Consider the following 12,813-nt stretch of genomic DNA (forward strand, 5'->3'; position numbering starts at 1 on the left):
CTTTCCCTTTCCTCTTTAGCCATTCACGCATCTTTTCATCCCACATAGTTGTGTTTATCTTTATATTATATACCGCTTTACTTTTGTATGCATCCTCTTTGGTTTGAAGCCGGCACAGTACTTACAGTAGAATATCTTTGGCTTCCCTCTGACAACCATGCCTCCACCCTTGCTACCCTCCCTGTTTTCCTTTCCCTGTTGCTTCATTACCTGGGTTGTGAGTAACTGAATCCACTTTCCCTTCTTTCCCTTTCTTTCCCCTCTCTCCTCCCTGATGAAGGAACAAAGTTCTGAAAGCTAGGAACGTAAATTTTCTGTTCTGTTTTGTGTATGTATCGGCTGTACTGAGCTGATGTAAGTACTGGCCAGCCCCTCTATCTCTTTGAAAGTTTTTACTCCCTTTAATATTTCATCTGCATCTTGTTCTGCTGAAATATTGCATAGTAATTTCTTGTTAAACTGTTCTCCTGCAAAGCTCTTGATGAAATTAATGTGTATAACTCACTGCAATGGATTTGCAACATTTGACTCCACTGTGTCATAAGTAAGCCATGACAGTGCACCCAGAACAGTATTGACTTGGCCTGGCAGGTAGTGAATTTCCTGACAAATTCTTTAAACTGAATGCCCAGCGTTTCAGTTGGTCGTGCATTAATACATTAAGCAACAGCTCATTAAGAAAGATAAAGCCTTGTGATCTGTCATGACAGTGGTTTTTCTTCCATGACGAGCGAAATTTGGAAATCCCCTGACAATTGCCAGAGCTTTATTCTCAGTAACTGTGCACTTCCTTTCCCATAAATTTATGGAGTGACTTGCAAGCAGTTTTACAATATTCTGTTTGGCAGTCGGGTTTCTAATATAATAGAGGTGACCAAGATTAGAATAAACAGCAACAGTTATAACAGAGACCAGGTACACACTCTTAGTAATGCATGTGGATGGGCTTCGGATATTGAGCAAAAACAAAGACGGATGCCTGATGCTTGCATGGAGGCAGGAGTGCCAGTTTCAAAGGTGGTACCTACCTCTCGCACCACCTGACATCGTTGTTATTGTGGCACACTTGAACTGCTGCTAGCTGAACAACTTGTCTTCTGCACACACATCTCTGTGATTGTTTCCAGGTGCAGCAATTGTGTCCATATAAGTGAAAAACTGTGGCAGTCCTGGTAGTCAGTGGTTTTTTACTCATGACAACAGTGGCGGAGATAGGTTTGAAATCGTGAGTGTTTTATTTGAAATACTGGGGCTTGCAAACCGAAAAGTGATTTTTTATTGCTTATTTTCATAGTCTTTTGATTAATGGACCTGAAAGAATGTAAACATTGAGTGTTTGTCTTAGGAACATTTCTATTTACTTTAAGCAGTCATTTTCAGAGCAACAGCAGAAAATCCTTTCAGAAAAGTTGATAACCAGAAGCCTGTTAATGTATTTGTAAATCTGCGTCCAGTGTCTTAATTTGAGACATTCATAATGGTTGTGGGGAGAGGGAGTGGGTGTGAACGAATGTCTGGTAGACTTTAACACTTGTTTATCAATTCCACAATGGGGTGAATGTCCACTGCAAGAGAAGTTAAGTTGTTGGTAAAAAGATGCAAGAATAGGGCATTTTGGAGCAATTAATTGCCGTATAATAGCAGTGTGTTGTGTGTAGGGTGCAGGGGTGTCACTGTAATGTGTGCAGTTCTTTCACAGGTAGAAATTAAGTCTGGGCTATAATCTGACATAATGGTAACTTGGCACAGTGAATGAGCAGTGTATGAATAGTCTGCAAATTCTAAAACCATCTCCAATCTGTGCCACTGCATTACAGCTCAATAACTCTCATATGAATGCAATGGTAACGTAGAGGGTCCTTTCGTACAAAACCGTCGGGAGCTAAATTAATGACACTACATTGATTGTGTGGCACAGAGTAGAATCTCGCCACCACTCTCAGCTTGGTGAACCTGCTGTTGTTTCATGTGCTGTCTGTATTAATCATATTTTAAGTTGAAAAGCTCCTCAACGTGGATGATTTTCACCCTTTATTGACAAAGATTTAGACAATTAATTAGGGGTAGATGATTTTTGTCGTGCTTTCAGCATTTATAAGCCAAGTGACAGTTTTTTTTTTTTTTTTTTTTTTTTTTTTTTTTTTTTTTTTTTTTGAGAATGAGTTACTCTGGAGATTACTATCAGTGTTTTGTGTTCCTTGTTCCATGCTTTGATAACAATCACTTCTCATTTCATGTTAGAGAAGCTATAATCATACTTGCACTGCATACTTTAGGTGGTTTCATTTATCAATTGCCTTTTGATCCTGCTTTTTATTGGTCGTTTTGTATAGTTTCCTGCACAGTAATCTTTGTTGATTTGAAACTTTATATTGTTTGTAGCTTACAAAATCTCCTTGTGGATGTTCACATTTTGCAATGAACATTTTGTTGTTATTTCATGATTTGTGTGCTTTTCTTTTGGGGATAGTGCCAATGACAGCAACCTCATGAAAAACATTTTCTATGTCTAATTATAAAACAAGATGTGTTGCCTACTCATAATGTTTACAATAAAATTATAACCAGTGGAAGTGCTCCAAATATGTGAATCACACCTGGTGAATGAGCTATTTTGCTTTCTTGTTGCTTAAGACAGAAAAACAAAAATAATTGTAACAGCAATTGATTTATAATGTTCAGTTTGATGTCAGTGCACCTGAGTATTATTAGTTACTATGCTAGTTACAAAAATGGGAACAAAAATCATTGGGCAATATTTTAAATATTTCATCAGCCTCCATTGAACGCCATGGCAGGTGGCACTGCTATGCCTTTGAAGTGTGAACTTCCCAAGAGTGAGCCTCCTCAACGAAAACATTGGCTGGTATTCTTCCTGCTAGTATTATAACTGCAACTTGGCAAAAACCCGAAATATAATTGGCACCTCTGCAGCTGTAAAGTTACTTCCTGGATGGCATAAAATTATCCTGCTAGATTCCCTTCATATTTTCTTATCATTTCTATTGAATAATCGAAGTGATTTTCATGTAAGGTGTGACGTAATGTTTTCTGTTTATGGTTTTCAGTCCAGGAAGGTCATTTTCGACATTGTTTTATCTGTCGTAGTCACCACTTGGGCAATAAGGGAGAGACGAATATGGCAGCTCTTCTCCAGCTCTGAAGTAACAGGGATGTCTATAAAATAAAGGCTGCTTTGCTTCATGTGTCTTTCCAGTTCTGCCAACATAATTTTTGGCTTTTTTGAATATACAGTTTTATTTATGAAATGCCACTTTTCTTTATTGCTTGAATATGACGGAGAACAGCAAGTAAACACAGTCTGTTTGTAAGTCGAAAGTGCTTAATATCTTACTAATTATCTCAATATAGGCACATTCATGTTACAGATATTTTGTTTTATTAACATAGACTTTCATCGTAACCTTATCATGCTAAGTTGTAATTCATTTGTCATAGTACAGTGCATATTTTAATAGCATATTCCTTTCCACAATGAGATTTTTGCTCTGCAGCGGAGTGTGCGCTGATATGAAACTTCCTGGCAGATTAAAACTGTGCGCCCGACCGAGACTCAAACTCGGGACCGGGTGTGAATCGTGCTTCGGTAGCTCAGATGGTAGAGCACTTGCCCGCGAAAGGCAAAGGCCCCGAGTTCGAGTCTCGGTCGGGCACACAGGAAGTTTCAGCATATTCCTTTAGTTCATTGAGCTTAATGGTAAATTAGAGAGAAGTTAATCATCAAAAATATATTATCTCAGACAATCTGAAACAGTCTGATGTTGCTCAGATAGTTTACCGATTCCACACCTGTAGAATCCTACTGGTTGTGAGATTAAGGTGTTGTCACGCAAAGTTTCATGTGCATTTTCATCTGGAAAGAAATTTTTGTGATGCTTGTTCAATAAGGAGTGGGAAAGGTAAACATTTTAAGGCACAAGATCAGAGAAAATGTGCAAAAGGGATGATTTCCCAAACAAAGTCCTGGATTTTCTTTGTGAAATAAGCAGATCGTGTTATCGTGTAATAGTGGCACTTGATACAGTTTTGTTGGTTGTTTTTTTTTTTTGTGCTGTGATGACAACTTCATAAAAAAACAAGGTACCCTGAGCCAACACTTTCTACATTGGGCAAGCACCTGTGCCGTCAAAAGATTTACACCACCTCAAGGCATAAAGGAGTATAATGGGTACTTAACTATAACCAAAGTTGGAAAAAAATTCAGTTACTACATCAGCAGTTCACTACAGATTGAATATCATTGACTGGTTACGTTTTCTATTTGAACTTATGAATATTAATTTCTGACACATTAAATAGCCATAAACATTAAAACAGAAAACCTTAAACTCTTTTGCAAACCTTTAGGCATATGCATTAACTTCTGATGGCGCGTGGCTTGCCCATTGAGAAATTTCAGTTGTAATACTTTGTGAGAAGCATGCAAGTAATTGGTATCCACATCATCAAGTGTTTCATACTCACTTGTAGATACAGTACTAAGATTTGATTATTGGTCTGGAAAGCTCGAACTGTGTCATTGTGCATGTTAGGGTATCTAGCTGCTTTTAGTCAAAGCAGTTGTTTGCTGTACCTGCACTTTCTGCTCTTAATGAACCAACTGGTTGAGAATTTGTCTGATTTCTTGTGTGTGTGTGTGTGTGTGTGTGTGTGTGTGTGTGTGTGTGTGTGTGTGTGTGTGCAGGCCTGAGATGGTTGTATGACATTTTGAGGGTGTTTTTTTTTGTACCATGACATGGGCCCACTCTTTCAGTTTACTATGAACATGAACCAGATTGATTATTTCACTTGCAGCCTTTCTTATATGTGTTCATGATGAGTATGTTGTGAACAGTCCTATTTTCCAAGATGTCAACAACAGTATTAACAGTGCTGCACACTTATGTTCCTGGTTTATGAACACTAAGGCACCCTGTCACACTTCAACTGGCCTGCTAAATCACCCAACCCGGAAAATTTCTGAGATTGTTTGGAACAACAGATGAAATGTATCACATGGCATCCCGGCATTTTGGTAGCTCTACAGGATCTAATCATCAGTGGGTGACTTCAATTGAATTTGGCGTATCTGGAGAAACCTGTGGATTCTCTTCCCTACCAAACTGAGACAAGTATAAAGGCTAAAGGCGGTGTTACATGGTATTGGCGCAATGTTTCCTGGGGAGTGACTTATGTTTTCTGTGTTCTGCTTATTTATCTATATTTGAACACTAATGTGTCTACATGCTACTGTAAAATGAATACTAATCTTTGGTATAAAAAACTATATACACTCCTGGAAATTGAAATAAGAACACCGTGAATTCATTGTCCCAGGAAGGGGAAACTTTATTGACACATTCCTGGGGTCAGATACATCACATGATCACACTGACAGAACCACAGGCACATAGACACAGGCAACAGAGCATGCACAATGTCGGCACTAGTACAGTGTATATCCACCTTTCGCAGCAATGCAGGCTGCTATTCTCCCATGGAGACGATCGTAGAGATGCTGGATGTAGTCCTGTGGAGCGGCTTGCCATGCCATTTCCACCTGGCGCCTCAGTTGGACCAGCGTTCGTGCTGGACGTGCAGACCGCGTGAGACGACGCTTCATCCAGTCCCAAACATGCTCAATGGGGGACAGATCCGGAGATCTTGCTGGACAGGGTAGTTGACGTACACCTTCTAGAGCACGCTGGGTGGCACGGGATACGTGCGGACGTGCATTGTCCTGTTGGAACAGCAGGTTCCCTTGCCGGTCTAGGAATGGTAGAACGATGGGTTCGATGACGGTTTGGATGTACCGTGCACTATTCAGTGTCCCCTCGACGATCACCAGTGGTGTACGGCCAGTGTAGGAGATCGCTCCCCACACCATGATGCCGGGTGTTGGCCCTGTGTGCCTCGGTCGTATGCAGTCCTGATTGTGGCGCTCACCTGCACGGCGCCAAACACGCATACGACCATCATTGGCACCAAGGCAGAAGCGACTCTCATCGCTGAAGACGACACGTCTCCATTCGTCCCTCCATTCACGCCTGTCGCGACACCACTGGAGGCGGGCTGCACGATGTTGGGGCGTGAGCGGAAGACGGCCTAACGGTGTGCGGGACCGTAGCCCAGCTTCATGGAGACGGTTGCGAATGGTCCTCGCCGATACCCCAGGAGCAACAGTGTCCCTAATTTGCTGGGAAGTGGCGGTGCGGTCCCCTACGGCACTGCGTAGGATCCTACGGTCTTGGCGTGCATCCGTGCGTCACTGCGGTCCGGTCCCAGGTCGACGGGCACGTGCACCTTCCGCCGACCACTGGCGACAACATCGATGTACTGTGGAGACCTCACGCCCCACATGTTGAGCAATTCGGCGGTACGTCCACCCGGCCTCCCGCATGCCCACTATACGCCCTCGCTCAGAGTCCGTCAACTGCACATACGGTTCACGTCCACGCTGTCGCGGCATGCTACCAGTGTTAAAGACTGCGATGGAGCTCCGTATGCCACGGCAAACTGGCTGACACTGACGGCGGCGGTGCACAAATGCTGCGCAGCTAGCGCCATTCGACGGCCAACACCGCGGTTCCTGGTGTGTCCGCTGTGCCGTGCGTGTGATCATTGCTTGTACAGCCCTCTCGCAGTGTCCGGAGCAAGTATGGTGGGTCTGACACACCGGTGTCAATGTGTTCTTTTTTCCATTTCCAGGAGTGTATATATATGAACAGTTACGCTAAAAGCATCCTGTTTTCCATCCTTACGAGAAATAGAGAGGAGTTGCAGGATAGGGAGGACAAGAAGAAAAAGAAAATGAAGAAGAAAAGAAATAGTTTCTCACACCCTAATGTTAAGATTATCCAGAAAGTAAAGATACCAGGTGTGGTTTAAGTAGAAGAAAAGTTAAATTTTTTACAATTTGTGACCCTGAAATTTGTTTTCTTGCCTGCTCAATCCAGTATGCCTCAATTATAAGTATATAGTTTTAAAAAGTGTTCAAACTGGCCATGTTGATAAGGGTACATGTGTTGTTTACTCACATCAGTGTACAGTTAGTTTTGATGTTTACTTCATAAACATTTCCATTTTTTATTTTTCACAGCAAGAATAGCACACCTGAAGAAAAACATCAGAGAAGTAAAGCAAATGTGGTTAACGGTGCTGTCTCACCATCATTACCAGAACAGTTGGCTACTGAAGAGAACATCTTTAAACTACATGGCATTGATCTTCAATTTCCTATAGAATGTGATTTCTGTTTAGAGAAATTTATAGAAATGGACTCCTTTGAAAGCCATATGGTACAACATAAGTAAGTACACAGTTTATAAAATATTAATTTGCTTGAACAGTCCACCTGTTCGAGCAAGAAATATGCCAGGAGAAACTGAAGAATCACATATTAATCTGCTGTTTTCTAGAACTGCTGACTTGCAAGCTTCAGGTATAGAAATTTTGTGTTCATAAATCAGAGTTTTGTAATCATCAGTAAACAAATAAGGTATGTTGACTTTAGTTTTTGTTACATACCTTAACAAAAATTCTCGGTTGTTTTTTCTTTTTCAAACTTAAAATATATAGGTAAAATATATAGGTAAGTAGTACAGAGAAAATTACAGCAGTTCTGTAACATGTATCTTTAATTGCTAATTTATGTTTTCTCATTGTGTAGTGAACTTAATATGATAACTAGAAATGTATAAAATCTAATCTCTCTCTCTCTCTCTCTCTCTCTCTCTCTCTCTCTCTCTCACGCACGCACACACACACACACACACACACACACACACACACACACACACAGAGGGTGTAATATACATAGTTTAAACAACTGTGCAATGAATATTGTTTTCGTGGTGTTGCTGAAAATCTTGTGTGTTTACATTAATGCACAACTGTCATCTGCATGCAAGGCAACCAGGTACCAGGTATCACTTAAAAAATGGCTGCAAGCTTCTGTGAAATAGGCAACCTGCTTTTCTAGAGTGTGTATAGGTGGCTTGTACACCAAGCACTTCATGGCCGCCCCCCCCCCCCCCTCTCCACTAAAAAAAATATCATTTGAAGTCAGCAACATCTCTAAAACAATAATTATTACTCAGTAGTTTGAACACAGGCTCTGAAAATCAGAAATAAATAGTGTCAAAACCTTCATGAGCCCCAGTGGGTAAATTACGCAACTATGACAGTTTTGTCCCATAAGAAAGTTTTATTTTTGAAATTTTTTTAAAGAGCTCTTCTCTAAACACACTCGAATTTTGTATATATGTATAATTTTTATGAATATAATAGAGGGAAATATTCCACGGGGGAAAAATATATCTAAAAACAAAAATGATGTAACTTACCAAACGAAAGCGCTGGCATGTTGATGGACATACAAACAAACACAAACATACACACAAAATTAAAGCTTTTGCAACCAACGGTTGCTTCATCAGGAAAGAGGGTGAGCAACCGTTGGTTGCAAAAGCTTGAATTTTGTGTGTATGTTTGTGTGTCTATCAACATGCCAGCGCTTTCGTTTGGTAAGTTACATCATCTTTGTTTTTAGATATATGTATATTTTGTCTGATGTCTGCTTGGTCTGTATATGTGTGGATGGATATGTGTGTGTGTGCGAGTGTATACCTGTCCTTTTTTTCCTTTTTTCTCCCTAAGGTAAGTCTTTCCGCTCCTGGGATTGGAATGACTCCTTACCCTCTCCCGTAAAACCCACATCCTTTCGTCTTTCCCTCTCCTTCCCTCTTTCCTGATGAGGCAACAGTTTGCTGCGAAAGCTTGAATTTTGTGTGTGTGTTTGTGTTTGTTTGTGTGTCTATCGACCTGCCAGCGCTTTCGTTCGGTAAGTCACATCATCTTTGTTTTTAGATGTATATTTTTTATGCTATACGTAATAGTATGTTTCATAATTCCAATTTAGGGGCATAGAGGAGACAGACTGATCAGGTTTCAATAAGGAACCCATGCCCAGAAATGTACTGTTTTGGATGTAATAGAACTTTGAAGAACAGATCACTTTCAAATCTCCAGTGTCAAGATACAAACACAAAGTGAGAAGGGGGCACCCTCACCAGTGCCTGATGTAATTACGACATCATGTACTATTTTTGTAAGACTACAAAAGGAGTTGTGATAAACTGGTATGTATGCCCCTATGAAGATTGACTTTCGTACTCCATGGATGGCCAACATACTTGACTTTGAAGAGGGCAACCATCATCATTGTGGAAGTGACCCTGATGATGAGTATTTGAAACATTGCCCTTGCCATGGGCTCCTGTAGAACACACGGGTAGAGCTTATTGTCTCCTGTACGTGTGCATACCATGAAGGGGAAAATGTGAAAGTGATCCGATATACAAACTTATTTTACATCCAAAATATACACATCCTGACATGGGTTCCTTATCAAAACAACTTAATGTACAAAGTCCCCTCTACAGTCCCCTACAAGCCTTTAATAGGATTGGTGAAACACCCGAGAGAGAGAGAGAGAGAGAGAGAGAGAGAGAGAGAGCACATACAGCAATACAAAATTTTATTCATTTTCATGTACTTCATTAAGCTCACTACACAATCACAAAACTTAAATTGGCCATTAAAGATATATGTTACAGAACCACTGTAATTTTTTCTACTGTACTTGTTTTAATATTTGATTTCCTGTCAATCTTGATGTTTTATGAGACGGAAGCCTTTTGTGACAACACCGTTGCATAATCCATTCTTGGAGCTTTCAATGATTACCTCCCTTACCTTCATCAGAACCAACTGACTGTCAAAACTGCTGCTGTGATAGCCTTATACAGGGTGAATTAATAAAACTGACGAAGTAGAGGGACAGATTCCTGATCGGAAATGAAGGAAAAAAAGTCCTATGAACATGTGTCCAGAAATGGACAGTGTGTACGCAATGACAACAAATTGTGCTGGAACACAGTACAGAGTCGTATAGCATCCATGTCACAACAGATGTTTCAAAGTGACCTACATGGGATTGCAAGTGATGGGGATAGTAGCAGTTGTCATGGAGGATACACATAACTTTGGCTTGCACCATGTTGTTGGGCCACTTTCGTGGAGCTTGTACTAGGGTCCATCTCAGTATACTGTTGGGCCCAATCTTCCATATCTGGTGTACGCACAGTCTGCCGCCTCCCTGCATGTTCATCTGTTGGAAAGGACCCGTGATGATACAACTGCCCAAAAAGGGCTTGAAATTTTTGTGATGTAATGGGATGTCTGTCAGTGTACTTGTTTTGGTACAGTCGTGCTGCCTCTAGACCATTTTCATCTGCTTGGCCATACACAAACGCCATCTCAGCTTGTTCCCAACATGAATGCTGGATCATTTGACTGCTTTCAGTAAACTGTGTCAATATCACAGCCTGCAACACACAAGGAATACATGGCACACGGACAGGAAACTGTCATTTGTCAGCACCATCTACCGTAGCAATAATTCATTTTTGGACACATGTTCATAGGACCTTTTCCCCTCTAGTTGCAGTCAGGAATTCATTCCTGCAGTTTGTCGGTTATTAATGGTCACCCAGTATAGCCCAAAGACGGCTGCTGCTTGGCCAGTAGTTACGTCATGCTATTGCAGATGGTGTCGGCGTCTGTGCTGGTAGCGTCACCGCTCCTGCCGTAGTGTGTTTGGTGCAACAAATATCTCTGGCTCTTCTCTGCATTCAGAGCTTGATTCCACACACCGTTAAGATTATATCTGCTCTCACGGTTGAAGATTTTCTCATATGTGCGCAAAGGAGTCATGTCAGCCCTTAATAAAGGACTGAATTTCACTCCTACACCAAGCACTGTACCTATTGTGGAGTTCCTTAGTGGAATGGAATAGGCGGTGCGGCATCTATTACAATATAACATTGACACTGTAAGACTTGCCACCAGTCACATTTTAGCCTCAACCAAGTCGCCCAAATCTAAAATCAGCAGAGCAGAGAGAGAGGGGCTCTGTGCATTGCAGAAAGATGAAGATTTTGTGGTATTTGTGACTGACAGGGGAAATGTTATGGTTATGCTTAATGCAACTGAATATCACAGCAAATTGGCATCATATTTGGAAGATAGCACATACAAATGCATAAATTGGGACTCAGCTCTGTCGTACAGCAGGAAAACAGTGGAACTCCTGAAGAATTCTGGTCTATCACAGGACAGCATCAAAGTTCTTAGAGCAAGAGTTCCTAGACCTCCTGGGCTGTGACTGGCCAAATATTTAACCAATTTGACGACTCAAATAATAGAAGGCTGTGAATATCACATCAAAAGCTCTCAGATGTTCATTTAGAAAATTAAACAGATTAGAATTAGCCCAAATGATATTTTAGTCAGCCAGGATGTGGTCTCACTAATTACAAAAGTTCCTGTGCACCCCTTCATCCGTCTTCATTTTATCGTTATTTTGACAATACGTTTATGGTTGGGCCACACAGTGTGGAAGCTCTTGGGCACTTCCATGAACTATGAATGGTACACTCCAAAACATCCAGTTAACCATCGAGACACGGAAAGAAGGGTGGCTGCCATTTTCAGATGTTTTGATACAACAAAAGTTGGATGGACATCATGGCCACTCAGTGTACCACAAGCCAATGCTCCCTGATTTATATCTTAATGCCCAGTCCAAAAGAGAGCAGCTTCAAATATTTTGCTACACAGAAGAAAAAAAAATTCTGATGAGGACCACTTTGATTTCTGAATTAATCGTGTGAGGTATGTGCTCCAAAAGAATGGCTATGGGTCACATGGTATGATGTCAGTGTTCACCAAGAAAAGGAAATATTAAAATGTTGAACATTCACGTAATGAGCCATCGACTTCATTCCTTCCCTTCTGCAGAGCTACATCCAACAAAATAGGCAGAGTCCTGGCATGAAAATGCGTGTCATCTATTTTCCAACCTCTCAAGAAGGTAAAGATGCTACGCCCTGTTTAGGACACACTCTGCCTCAGAATCCCTGGGATTTACATCACCACTTGTGAGGGCGGCATCTGTTACGTTGGTCACTTCATTCGCACCATTTCCGACCACTAAGCAGAACATCAATGACATATTAAAAACTGAGAAATGGAGAAAGCTCCAGTTGCTGAGCGCAGCCTCACAAACAGACATAAAATACTGTTCGATGAAACAAAAGTTTTGCCCCAGGCTCCTACATACTGGGACTGTGTAATTAAGGAGGCTGTAGAAATAAGAATGTATGAGAAAAACTTCAACCATGACAGCCGGTAGAATCTTTGCAGTGCATGGAAGCAAACACTCGATGCAGACAACAGTCAGAGGTATGCGTTGTAAAGTTTGCGCTATGGCGGGTACGGTGGTGCCACCAGCACAGATGTTGAAACCATCTGCGACAGCATGACATAATTACCGACCAATCAGAAGCTGTCTGTGGGCCATATAAGGCCACTGCAGCAGCTGTTTTGACAATCAGTTGCTCCTGATGAACACAATGGAGGTTCATGTCAAAAGCTTGAAGTTTTACCGTGAACTGATGTGGCAAGAAATCCAAGAACATTTTATGCAATTTTGGTGTTATTTTTTTGCCAGTTTTTGCAATATTTATGCCAGTTTTGATATTACTTTCTGATGGCTTTAAGACCCCTATGTTTCTATATTCGTCTTATTTTGTTGTTTTTCAGTGTTATTTTGAAAATGGAAATATACCTATCAGTTAATTACATTTACTGTCATCAATCTTTGTTTGGTCTAATAGGTAAAATTCACACCGCTTTTGCCAGATCCTTGAATCCCTTGTGCTTCCAATTTTCTAAAATGATGCCGGACTT

General features: G+C 41.0%; 1 protein-coding gene across 1 annotated transcript in view; it reads left to right on the plus strand.

Moving 5' to 3' along the window:
• Window positions 1–12,813, plus strand: part of LOC126236135 (zinc finger protein 345-like) — a 195,355-nt gene that overhangs the window by 56,524 nt on the left and 126,018 nt on the right. Inside the window, exon 3 of the mRNA XM_049945216.1 lies at window positions 7,100–7,309. Coding sequence (XP_049801173.1) covers window positions 7,100–7,309 — 210 coding nt within the window. The remainder of the gene's footprint in view (window positions 1–7,099; window positions 7,310–12,813) is intronic.

This window comes from Schistocerca nitens, chromosome 2 (assembly GCF_023898315.1).
Source record: "Schistocerca nitens isolate TAMUIC-IGC-003100 chromosome 2, iqSchNite1.1, whole genome shotgun sequence".
NCBI lineage: Eukaryota > Metazoa > Arthropoda > Insecta > Orthoptera > Acrididae > Schistocerca > Schistocerca nitens.